Source organism: Motacilla alba, chromosome 2, assembly GCF_015832195.1.
Source record: "Motacilla alba alba isolate MOTALB_02 chromosome 2, Motacilla_alba_V1.0_pri, whole genome shotgun sequence".
In the NCBI taxonomy this organism is placed as follows: Eukaryota; Metazoa; Chordata; class Aves; order Passeriformes; family Motacillidae; genus Motacilla; species Motacilla alba.
This window is the reverse complement of record NC_052017.1, coordinates 36,597,976-36,611,560: the sequence shown is the minus strand read 5'-3', so window position 1 is coordinate 36,611,560 and position 13,585 is coordinate 36,597,976. Positions and strand designations below refer to the sequence as shown.

The 13,585-nt window shown below is 41.1% G+C and overlaps 1 protein-coding gene across 1 annotated transcript; it reads left to right on the top strand.

Moving 5' to 3' along the window:
* The first annotated feature begins 310 nt into the window (after window positions 1-310).
* PP2D1 (protein phosphatase 2C like domain containing 1) lies at window positions 311-13,290 on the top strand. Its single transcript, XM_038126893.1, is given in 6 exon segments — window positions 311-361; window positions 8,251-8,344; window positions 8,347-8,709; window positions 8,712-8,741; window positions 8,744-8,780; window positions 8,782-13,290. Coding segments are annotated over 6 exon segments (873 nt in total). The 3' UTR covers window positions 9,080-13,290.
* Window positions 13,291-13,585: the final 295 nt, after the last annotated feature.

Genomic DNA, 13,585 nt, shown 5'->3' with positions numbered 1-13,585 from the left:
GCTTTCCCACGACTCCTCGGCCGAGCAAATGTTACAAGCAAAGAGCACATCTGGAACAACACGCTGGCTGCAATGGACCGCTTAATATCCCCGTCTGAACATAGACTCCTAGTTTTCATGGGAGTTGATGCACCTTTACGTGCCACTGGTTTTCCTTTTTTATTTTTTTCTCCCCAGATCACCAGGTTCTCCTTTAACCAGGCATGATATTTAACCCAGCATTAAGTCTGCACACTTGCATCTAATGAACTGATATGTTTTGATACTGAAAATACATTTACGGCTTTCACACAGATGAATAACCCAACTGATGTGCATCGAGGCCACTCGGTGGGCATTTATGTCTGAAGAAGCTGCACAGGTGAATGCTCACAGGATCACAGCCTAGGTGAATAACCTTATTCTTTAGGAAACTTAAAAGCCTGAAAACTTATTACTTCCATTAAAGTAAAATCAAAGACCAAAGCTGTCAGGAAGCAAATAATTTTACTGCAGTTCCTTCTTGAATCCTCAAGAGCATGGCTGCCTTACAATACCATGTCTCTTTTTTTCCATTATACCTTGATGCTCGCCAGATAACCAGAAATGTAAGTCTACCAGCTTGTGGCTACAGATACAGTTACTATAGTAACATTTATAAACACTAATTTCGCTACACTTGCAGAACTGCTGCCTGCTAGAAGCTGCTTAGAAAGAAACCACTCTAACTGTGAATAGGTAAGTCTTTCTCTTTTTTTTTTTTTAACATTAAGCCTGATCATTGCTCACATTCTAACTTTGTGCAAATATGTTGTTAAAAACAAAAAGAAAAAAAAGGCTTTACTTTGTCTCAAAAAGAGACACACAAAGTGTGTCTAGCAAAAGTGCTCTAGCAAAAAGTAAAATATTACATTTAAAATTTTAGTAAGACTAAGGAGTGAAAAAATAAACAAAAAACAAACCCCCTATGCTTTGACATACAAGGGGATACATGCCATTGTTGCACATATCCAAACAAACCCCCTATGCTTTGACATACAAGGGGATATATGCCATTGTTGCATATATCCAAGCTGTTTTCTTCTGTTGGCTGAACTCAGAAGTATAGTACTTACTAATTTTCTAATTATAAGGCATGCATAAATCTGAGCACCACGTAACCCCTCTGTTTGGGGGTTCATCATCTGCTTGGTTTTCATGATTAAACATGAATATATTAAATTAGATTAAAACTCACAGTATTGTCTGAAAAACCCTCACCACATTTTTCAGTTTCTGTCCTTTGGGGCATGTCAGTGGGTTTGCACAAGTCGAGCTGACTCTGAAACCCGAGATAAGGAAGCACAGGTGGGAGCAGATGACCCTGTCTGTGCTGCTCAGCTCACAAGCTCAGGTGAGTAGCCAGGTGACTTCAGGAATGCTACTCATCTGCATCAAATTAGGGAAGCCAGGAGCCACCAGTGCCAGCTCATGTGGGTTTCAGGTCTCGCCCAGGCTGCTGGTAGCCCCGAGGAGATCCCTGCTCAGAGCCCATGCTCCCAGCAGATCAGACAAACATTTCACATTTTTTGCTCCTGCATGAATTCACAGTGAACACCTGACAGGCTTAAATGCAAGAGCCTGTGTGTTACTATTATTCCAAGGAGGCAAAGGAGGCAGCTGCATTCTTGAGTCACAAAAGAGGAAATCAAAATACAGTTTAGGGTGTGCCGGACTCCTGGTTATTACCAAGTTGTCATTTAGGGCTTTTGGGGCCTATCTTGCTCCCATAAATTAAAGAATGACTCAGTTAATAGCAGCCTAATGCTGAATGTTACTGCTCTGACAGGGACCACCAGCCTGCAGCTGAGCTGTGGGAGTCTACCCCTAACCCTCATCCCTGTCTCACAGCCCAGTCAGACCCAGCATGCCCAACCCAGCCTTGTCTCCCTCTTTTTGTTCAAGAGAGATTTTCTTCCAGTGCTCCCACCTGTTTTCAGTCTTGCCATTCAATTCTAATCGGAAAAGCATAGCTCTTGCTCTTCCAGGGAACTTCTCCGAGTATGAAATCCTGTTGCATCCTTTCATTAATGCATTCCATGTGGGTGAAGTGGCCTCCTTCCTGGCCACCAGGCATTCAGGACTGCTATCAATAATTTATGAATCACTGGAAGTATTAACAATACAGAAGTTTTGCTCATTAGGCCACCTCTAGCATCTCGTCAGCTTCCCATGGTGCCTACATGTGACTCTAACAACACAGACCTTCACATCAGGTTTTTGCTCTGGTAGGAAACCTCACACCCCAATGACCCAGTTTCTAAAGGAAAAAACACAGAAAAATGAATGGAGAAAATGCCATCGCGACACCCATGGCTGCTCCAGTCACACAAATTTCTTGTTAGTGATGGACCATTTAGCAGTTTTTATATGTTTCTTACCCAGAGGATGCTCTTCTTGACTGCAGTCAGACTTTTGATTTAACCCAAACCAAGTGAGAAAACTAAAGGCTGGAGTCACTCCTGCCTTTGCACAATTTGAGCTGTGTGTGTGAAGTCCAGAAGATGTTTGTTGAAGTTATTAAGCCATCAGCAGTCACTGCATAGGCTTACACTGTATTATTTTGTGGTAGTGAGAGCTCTGGATTTCTTCTTGCAAACACGGGATGTGCTGTTGTGTTCTCCTTGTAAAAGCGTTGTTATCTTATTGCAAGAGTCCCATACCTTCTCAGTGATTTCTCATGGGTAGTTCTTCTCAACACTGCTCCTTCTTCTTCAAAGCCCAGACAGCAAGTGACTCTAGGTCCCCGTTCTCCCCGTCTTATCGGACTGTTCCTCCTTATTGGTTACAGCTGTGAGTCAAGCCTGTTTCTGATCTTGGATAATTGGCCTGGCTGCAACTCTTTGGGGGGTAAAGCTGCTTTTTACGCATTTCTTATACTCTATTCCCACCACAATTCCCCCCTTTCTTTTAATTACAAAGTTGCAGCATCTCTAGAAAGGTATGTCTGAGTAAATTGATATAACATCAGAAACCCTTATACTTCTAGAACATTGACAAGATCAATAGCTGTACAACTTTATCTATATATTAGGATAGCAACAAATTGACAATTACAAAAAATAGTTGCAATTTACAAACAAAATGCACATGTTTTATCAGCAAATACACCATACTGAATGATAGAGCTACTCTGTCTTCAATGTACTATCTATTTTTCTCTTACCTTCTGTTTAACTCCTCACAATTCTTTTGTTTATTCCTTTCTCTAATGTATTTTTCTGTTCTTTCTATCCCTTATTTGATGGCAGAGATCCCTGCAAACCTCTGGGACTCCTCTTGGTGCATTTTGACTGCTTGTGCCATGTAGGGCAGGTCATTTGGTGCTGGAAGCCTGAAATACCTCTGGGAGACTGGCACGGGCACTGCTGGCAGAGATGAGAGAGAAAGGGCCTCCTTTCTCCAGGTGCCAGCCAGCACCCTTGGTACAACACTGGCATAGATATTATTTCTGTAAGATGAAGTTACAGTGGCCTAAGCACATCTGACTGTGCAAACCCAGTCATGGGCCTTCCACATATCTGTGTGGCGGACCACCTGGAAATCCTAGATTTGCCAGGAACTAAAGACACAACCACAGGCACCACTGCTAACCACTCAGCCAAGAAGCAGAAGCTAGACAGGCTAAAAACTTCCATTTGGACCAACTGTAATAGTGCTGTGTACAGCTGAAAAATGCAGAGGAGCCCCAGGAGTACAGCACCAACCCCAGATGGGGATCTGTGGGGTGAGGGAGGCAGAATGTCACCAGGAGTGCAGAAGGCACAGTTACGTTATCACCACCCATCTTCTACCTTCTGCCACAGCTTTCTTTCTGGATCCCTAAAGCCTCACATCCCTCACCTCATGTGCCAAGGCTGGCAGGCTCAGTGTCCTCACTTGATGTTTCACGGCCTCTCTGCCCCACGCAGGCTCTTGGGGGATAGCAAACTGCAACTTCTGCCTCACTGAGACTGACCCATCTATGAGGAAGAGCTGCAAAATATCTGGAGTGTAGAAAGAGCTGGTTTGTCATTGTTTCACTACTCCCATTTCCCATTTTGATGCTTCCTCCCAGCTGAGGAGCTGCACCTCTGCACAAGTGGACAGTGTCACAAATTATAACTCTTGCCCAAGAAGACCTAATAATGGGGACTCTTATTTTATAGGGTGGCACAAAACCAGAGGGCCTGGAATCCCGGGATTCCAGTTTTGGACAACACTTTAGGAGACAAATAAGGAGACTAATTATCTTAATTTATTCCATAATTATTTTAATCATCAATCACTTCCTTCTTTCTTACCTATTATCAGGGAGTACAGGATTCCGAGTCCTGAATGTAGGCTCTGCCCCTGGCATTCTCCTGTGACTCACCACGTTTGTCTTTATCTCTTCCCACACCTATCATAACTAGACTTTCTTGAAGCTGCATCACTGCTTCTGGGGATGCAGTAAGTAGGCTATATATGCACACCTAAGTTGACTCACTTGGGAGAAGATGTCCTGCTCTTTCGGCACCATTCCCCCTCTGGATGGTTTTAGAGATTGAGAGGACCAGCTCTGATAAAAAAAAAAAAAAATTAGGGAAGGTATAGGGCATGGCTCCTGAGTTTGCAAAAGAGTTTGTTTTTTCAGTTGAAGACTTTCTCAGAGGTCTGATATGAGTTTAAGGAAGGCTTTGTAAGGGTTTTCACATAAAATATTTGCTTTTTGCTGCTTTGGCTGAAGATGATCACGTGAACCTGGGACCTGCTAAGGCAGCACACCCCAGCAGAGGCTGGCTCCAACTGTGCTGCAGGACATGAGCTGCACAGCACAGCCACACTGCGCCAGACAAATGCTAATGCCTCACTGGCCACCCAGGGTGGCTGCTTGACACATGCTGGTGGCATCAGGCACCCTGCAGCTCAGGGACAGACAGTCCTAGCCATGCTGAGAGTCTCTGTCATGGTTGCTGTATGTGGGTGTGACGCATTCAGTTTTCCAGGGGAGGTGCTGCTGCTGGAACTGTGCTGAAGGTGTGGAGGCAATGAAGCCATGTCCTGTTGTCACAGGCACATGGGAAGGAGAGGACTGAGAGGGAAGCACTACCTGAGACATAAGCAACAAGTAAATAAGTAAATCAGGGAAGCAGGAAAAGACAGGCAAGGAAGCTGGTGCTCATTCAGTGAGAATTTGTTTATATGTACTACTTGATAATATTTTGATGAGAAACTCAGGGAGACCGTGACCTCCATTTTACATCCCACAGCCCTTCTCTGCCTCTTGCTGTCACCCATCTTTCCAGCACTGGTTTCAGCACCAATAACAGTCACCATTTTCTAAGACCACAAGTATGTAGCAAATAATAAAACCCCCAAACCTACAGAGGAAGGAGTTCAGGCCTGGAGATTGTGCAAGCTAAGTTCTGACTGTGTCAAAGGGAAGTGAGGAAGAAGCACTCTCTGGGTGGAGATAGAAACGACATGTGTCAAAGGGAGATAACTGCGTATGGGACTTGTCTGTTGTGATACAACTCAGATCCTCGATCCTCAAAGCTCGGGAACATCTTCCATCTTTGGTAATTAAAAAATGATGATTGTAGTGCCAAACTGCAGAAACAGAAAATAATCTTGCCTTACCTTATTAACAGCAAGCAGCTCCAAGTGTCACAGCTAGAAAGGTTTTCCAGAAATATGAGATTTACTGAGACAATGGTATCATCTGCCATATGAGCCTCATGCTCTGCCTCATTCTGCCCCTTTTAGACAGGCCAGTGTATGGCAGACTAAGCACTGACCAGGAGGCTCTTTGTTATGACACACACACAGTAAATACAATTTTTTTGCCCTTGAAAACACATATAATCTTAAACTGTGGTTCACTCCCCATTCTTCTACATCTAATTTCTTTTTATCTGCTTCTATTTTCATCTCAGAACATTAAACTGTGTTGGGTTTTGGCTCCCTAAATAGGCACAGAGAAACTGCAGTGAGCTAGAAAGCTGAATTTTATCTTTCACTGCGAGGCTGGCAGTGCCTTAGCTTGGTGTATTGTGCTGTCAGTATCTCACTGTTATCCTTTAACCTGACAGCAAAAAAACTCCCAGTCTTTATTTGTTCCTGATGAGAGAAATGCAAGGAGAGAAGGACATACAGACTAATCTTTTATTCATAAGAGATCAGCAAAGCAAATGTTTCTTTTTTTTCATTTTTACAAGGTTTTTAGCTATTAATATAAGCAATTTATGCATAGCATAAAAAATTAACATCAGGACTGCCCTTTTCATAATTATAAGCAAAGCTATTGCAACTAAAGAGTTACAGCCTCTCTTGCTACATGAATTATTATGCATATTATCCTGGTTATTTACACATTGTAATTATCTGGGACTGTTTTGGTGCTTCGAAAATGTGATTTGTTAGCACTTACAGCCACTTATGGAGATACAAACCCATGTAAAATGTATGTGAGTGTTAAGAATTCAGTTTGCGGAGTTCAAACTAACATTTTGCTGAAAGTTATCAATTTCCTGTCTCTAATCCAAGGGGCTTTTATATACACTAAATATAAAATGGGTTAATATTTAAAAGACTGACAAAAAATAGCTTACCAGGTGTTTTGTATACATTAGTCCTAATTTTTCTCAGGCCTGAAGGCATCATTGTAATGAAAGCACTGAAAAGTCTTGTGCCATCTCTCAGTCTCAAATTCAAATTATGCAGAATAAAGGAAAAGGGATCTGCACAAGCAGCTTTATCCACGTACTTCCTTACTTTTCCCTGCTGAAGTGGTGCAGCATTTTCAGAGGAGTCTGATGTTCACCTCTTGTAGAGAGACAGACTTTCCTATAAACTGGTGCTACAGCAGATTGATAGTTGTAGCCAGCTGCAAGCCACCTCTGAAAGGATAAGCTATACTTAACTGTCATAAGAGGTTTTTAAGTGGCTCCACTTAATATCACCCTTTACAGAAGATATGTTATAATTGATTTACCTCAGATGATCAGAGGCACTTGATTCATTAAGATGTATTAGGATTAATTTGAGCTGGAGGAGGTTAGGGCTTCAACTTTACTGAAATTTCATCTAACTGCCATGACAGGAAAGAGGCACACAATGAAATACAGAAAAACTGCAGAAATCCTTATAATACACAGGTGATGGAGAGAAGTAGTGAGACCAAAAAAAAAAAAAAACCAAAAAACCAAAAAAGTATTTCCTAGCTGAAATCCTGGAAGAAAAAACAGGTGCAAAATAGTTTATTCAGGTGTGGCTGTATGGAATGCAAAGAGAGAGCCCCAGTAAAGGAATGAGGTTGAAAGTAGGATGAAATTCCCAAAGGCTGCTCTTGTAATGCGGCTGTGGGGTATTACTGCTGCTAAACTACCTTCCTTTGCCCTGGTGATGAATTATCAGCAGTTGACAAAGGTTAACTGAAACAGAAATCTCATAACAGAGACTTCAACAGCACATGCATTTTTGTCTGATTTTTCTCATCCATAAATGCTAGATACTAAGAAAAACCCATAATCAACTTGAATATAAACACTGTGTTTTCATACTTAGTAGATACATGAAGTATAGGCTGGCAAGCTTAGCTGCTCACATGGTGTCAGGATTTTGTGTTATGGTGTCTGTGCATGTACGTCACGTGCTGCTTTAGGGTGAGAGGATGTTATGCAAGCAGCAGTTCATGCTGAAATTTTCCAAGCCTGAAGTAGAATCACTCGGGAAAAAATTCTAGGTAAAATGGCTTAGCTGTTTCTGAGAATAGGATTTGGAAAATATGTTGTTTTGAATGTATTAAGCCAAAAGTCTTTTTTTTTTTCTAAAGAAGCTCCAAGACAGTCAGGTTTTAAACTACCACTTGGCAATTTGGCTGAAATGGCATCAGCAGTGCTTCTTTTGTCATCCTTGTCAATTTGCCCATATCAGAGCAAGTTACAATATTTAGAAAGCAGCCTCAGTTTGCCCATGCCAGGTAGAGACATGCCAAGGTGCAGGTAGTGAATTCAGGCAGGTCCCTCAGTGCCACCGGGGCTCTGTCAGGAAGCACCTTGCTCAAAGGCTCTACAGCTCTGATCCTTGGCTTTGCAGCACCAGGTGCCAGGCCTGGGAACAGCATTGGCGGTGCAGAGCGAGGTGAGAGAGACTGAGCTGATGGGGGAGACTGGAGCAAGGAGCTGGAGTGGAAGAACTGGAGCTACAGGGGGGCGGGGGGAAGATGCAAGCTCTGGCTAGAGGACAGGCAGAGAGGCTGGTGCTGACTAGAGCCAGGTCCTTGCAGTACCTAAATTCTACACTGCTAAATTCTCTGAGACGCATAGGTAGAAGATTCATTACTCACTTGAATTCCTTGTGGATAATCCACTCCCACACCATTTTGTGATCTTGCCAATATCAACAATCCTGGTACTTCTAAGAAAGTAAATAATTCTTTAATAAAAGCATTACTGATTTGCTAAGATAAAAATTCCACATGGCAGAGAGACACGGAAGACAGGTTTATTGCACTGGACAACCATGAAAGTAGGTCAGATACATGCTTTCTGGAGATTCTTGATGGCTGTCACAGTGTGACAGCTACAGAAACAATTGTAGCAAAGCTTCCACTTCCATTTCTTGAACAGCTTTCTCACACAAACTCCTCCCACAAAAATAAAAATGACAAAAAGAAATTCTAGATTTTTTTTGCCAGACTAATAAAGGCAGATTACAGGGAAAAAGAGAAGAACCAGGAAATGAGGAGACCAACAAGACCAGTCTATTATGAAAGTGTATGCTAAGTCCTTTTGGAGAATGCAGATTTTTACACCTGGGAAGGAATGAGGTTTCCAAAGTTCACTGGAGTGGCTGTTCAGTGGGAAAAAGAATTCCTAGTGAAGAGGTGGATGGCACTGGGGAAGAAGAAAGAAAACATCCTGGAAACAACACACACAGCCCATTAGCCAGGACAGCCATAGGTGTTGCTGGGCTACTGCACGTTGCTATTATAGGTAAGTATATTCCACACCAGGATTTTTTTCCCTTCATCCAATTAAACAAAGAAAAAAAAAAAAAAAAAAAAAAAGAAAAAGGAGGCAAGCCTAAATTAATCTAGAGATTTGTTGGCAGTTGGTATCTGGAGATAAAAAGCAGCAACTCCTTTAACTTGACAATGTGAAGGAGACATGATAAATTCCCTCACAACTGATACTGCTCTCAGACAACAGTATTCAGCTTATTAGATAAATAGCCTGAGCACAATATTTGAATTAAAGCATACAATTCAATTTACTGATGTAAAAGACAGAGTTAGGAAGCATTCCATAATACACAAGTGACCTCTGTAAGAACAGTATGTTTTTTGGTTTTTTTTAAAATCAAGATGTTTAAAGTGTCACCACTTTAGAACAGGCTTCTGTTTTTTGATGTGTCAATGTCCTTGCATCAATAAAACAAGCTTAAGATATTCTTTTAATTCATCTGTTTCATTGGACTAAGTGTCACCACATTTTGCTACCAGCAAACTGAAAACATGATTTGAGGGAATTATCTGAATTATTACTTTCTGAAATAGGAATCTGTTGTATTTTACTCTTATGAAAGAACTATTCAGACCTGTTTCCTTATGAAGTAGAACCTTGCTTTCCTTTAGTACAGAATCAGTTATTTATTACAATCAGAAACAATGACACATTCCTAACTCTTCTTCACAAACCCCTGCTACAAGGGACACTAGAAGATCTTGCAGACTAGCAACTCCAGTCATTTTATTTTCCCACCTGGTGTCTTTTGTTACCAGTTAAGCCCTCTCCTGTACTTAAAACAGCTGTGAGATTACAAGTAAGATACTTCCTTTCCCACAAAGGAGTGCACAAGCAGAGTTACATAAAAAAAGCTTGTGGGTGAAGAGTTCTAAATGGATTTGTGTCTGCAGCTCCATTCTATTCTCTTCCAGCCTCTGCCTGAAGCACATGCCCAGCACTACACCACTTCTCTATCACTCTCCCTGGCATTAGTAAGGAGTGGGCTGACATTGCAGCTGACATCAGAGGCACTCTCTTCTGTGATGTGTGCATTCACACAACTTGTAAGACTTCTTCCTATTTCTCCATATGAAACTTGGCTAAAATTAATGAAGAGGGTCAAAGATCAGTAGAAAAAGAGACAACCATTTGAGAGACTTCATTGTGGCCAAGACAAAAAAAAATCATGTTCTACATTTGAAAAACACAATTCCAGATATAAAAAAAATGCTTTTCCTCAACAACAACTTGCACTCATCTGCCAGCCTGTGAAACACTGTAAACCAACTTTATCATGCAGTGACACTGATCTAGGTAACTGTGGTGTATCCCACCTCCTCCATTCTTCAATGCTTGCTGCTACAGCTGTACTTTACCTCAAATAAGCTTTCTGCAGCTAAGTGACCTTGACTGGTACAGGTATCAAAACAGGTAGTTTAGCACTAGCCCAGCCATTCTTTCAGGAAATGCAGTCACACCTTTACTGGAATACACAGCATTAACTCATAAAAAGGCTGCAATGTTTTCAGAGGCATTTGTTTCCACCTTATTGGAAACACATTTTATTTCAAAGAAATTGATGAAGGCAGGAACTGAGGCCGGGTGAATTCTTTACCAAATTGCTTCTGGGTCTTGTTACCTGCCTCATCCATTCCTTACAGAGAGGGCTTCATGCTGGCTGCAATTAAGGATACCATAAATTCAAGCTCTGCTAACAAGGTTTGAAGTTCATCAGAGGTACTTTCAAATCTTTTATGATTAAAGTCCACATTTCTGAACCACTGCTAAATACACATTTATTTAATCTAATACAATTAATTTTCCACCAAATGTACCACATCAAAGGAAAAAAATTCACGCAACATGATTTTTCCCCAAGGAGTGTATTCTTACAGAAGTACAGACATGTTTCTTCAGCTCCAGGTAAGCAACTAAATAAGATGGTCAGATACAAGGAGCAGGAGGTGGTAACATGGGCCATCTTCTTCATTTAGTCCCATATTGATACATCAGCTAAGCTTTGTTGATTCTTTTGCCCTGTCTCTGGTTGGCAGACAAGAAAGACTTGCATCCAAAAGGGATTAGATTTTACTCTTTCTTGCAGTCAGATCGTTCCACATGGGTTATATTATGGCCTTGGATAGGCTTACAGTTGGTGGTCTTGCTCCAAGGGTTTAAAGGATATTTTAAACATTCTTCTAGCTCTCCATGGAAATCAGAGGAAGGAGGGGGAAGCAAGCACAAGGAAACATACAGAGCACAACTTAAGGCATCTAAAGTTTATAATTAATTAAAAAGGTGCGTCCTTCAGTTTGGTATTTTGAATCACTTTCTGATTTAAGGCAGAAGAAATCTGCTTTCACAGACTACACTCAGCTGTCTCCTACACTCGATGATGCCAATATTGCCCAAGAAACACAACTACTGTGTAAGCAATGCCTACTCATACACCCCTTTTCAGAGGTCTGTGCCCCAGTCTAGCCAGATGATATTAAAAATACAATGTAAATGAACACACTGCAGCCAGCTTCATGTCTAGAAAGCCACCACATCCCAAGCAAGTTCCTTCTGCCTGCATTGCTTTTGCCCTCATGCCAACACATTGGAGGGGACTGAACATAACTCAGGAAATGGTCTCCCAGGGCAGGCACAGAGGATCTCAAACAACATACTACTTTGGTTCACAGCTCTTTCCATTATGCTCTGCATTCAAATCTGACATTACCAGCTCCCTGCAATGCTGCAATTTCTAACACTTTTAATTCTCAGATTTCAGAAATGTTGGGGGACAGGGAAAATACCTCTTCCTACTAAAGCCAAGAAATTAGTCCTCAACTTCCCACAATGACCAAGAATTCTTGCTCCCTTGGGCGCCTTAACCAAGTAAGAGATTTAAGGCATCCTGTAAGTAAACAGTATATCTTACATCATGTCCAAATTATTTTCAAGTACTAGAATTTGTAGGCTGCCAGAAACAGTCTGAGCTGAAACTTCTTGGTGAATTCATTCAGACACTTGAAAGCACATGTTCTCATAGGAGAAAAAGTATTTGAGAAAAACAGAGAAGTCGCACCTTGACGGGCTTTTAAACAAGAGTGCATATTTTTCATATTAGACTGCACTTTAAGCTGAATGAAATGTCACCTAAGACTCCTCATAAGAGTTTATCTGCAGTCAAGAGATTATGAGTCCAGAACAGTCTTCTAAGAATGGAAGGGGAAAAAACACAGAAAACTTTGCTGTAAAACCAGAAACAAATTCAATGACGGACATATTGTTGCCTGTGAAGTAGACTATTAACTATGATCTCAGGTTTCTTCCCAGTTCTTAACAAAAGGCTGATACTGTCACAGCAGTATCTTTAAAAAACCCAGTATGCTATAAATGTTATTTGAACTTTAGCTGATGTATGTGCAGTCTTACATAAAAATGGAGTCATGTCTCTCAAGACTACAGCACTTCTAATGTGACAGAAAACACTTCAGAATGGTGGAAACATTGGCACTAATAAACCAGATTTGTAGAGGGATACCTGAGAACTACAAGGGCTCTTGGACATCACAGAGCTCCAGTAAAAAGAACATCTGTTATACCTGTACCTCATACTGTATCTGTCCCTATCAATGTTCCTTGCTAGGTTCTTATTTTGGCTTCTATTGGGCTTTGAGGGGCTTTGGATTACCTGAAGTGCTTGTACCAACTCTTAACATTCACTCGTTATTTGAGAATGCATGAACACTGTTCAAAAAACAGGACATCGTGTGTCAGTATCTAGTAGCCCTCACTGGAGACAACTTAACTGACTCAAACACTCTTAATCATCTGCAAGATCAAATACAGCTATTTTATTTCAATCAAAGTATTTTTCAGAGTGACTCAAAAGGCAACCTGAAACAAAATCAGTGAAAATGTTCTAGGAAGAACTATAGGCATAGTAAAAATGGAATTCCTAATAAGGAAACCAATGACCACAAAAATCAACCTAATCCAGAACTGCCTCTTTTCAGTAACAACGAAGTAAATTCAAAGAATAGAGATACACTACTCCAATTCTAGCATACAAGGTGACTCTGAAGAACTCAGTTTGAAGAAAGAAAATTTTAATCTAAGTTTTCATCCACAGTGAGACTTCAGAGCAAGAAAAAACCAACATTTTCTGTGCAACAGGTCCAAGTCACAGCTATAAACAGATGCAAGAGAATGTGCTGGCATCAAGGTCTAAAGCAATGAAAATCACCCCAAAATAGAGGAAACCATGCCATCTTATTCTGACTCAAATACATAGCTGGCAGAAAAAAATGGACTCCAATTCATTTTGTGACAAACTGCAGGTGATGTTGGGTCAAGAACTGCTAAAGACTGTATCACCACTGGGTTCTAAACCACCACCACAGTTTGAAAAAGACACAAGAATGTACCCAATCAATTGCAAATCACAAGCTGCAGAAGAGATACAGTCAGCTCAGAGACACTGTAATGCAACAAGTCACCTTGTGAACAACTGGCAAAGACTGCATTAGCTGCAGGTTCAAGAGACAATATTACTATTTTGATCATACTTCTAAATGGATGTGATAAGATACCCAATTACCTCAACA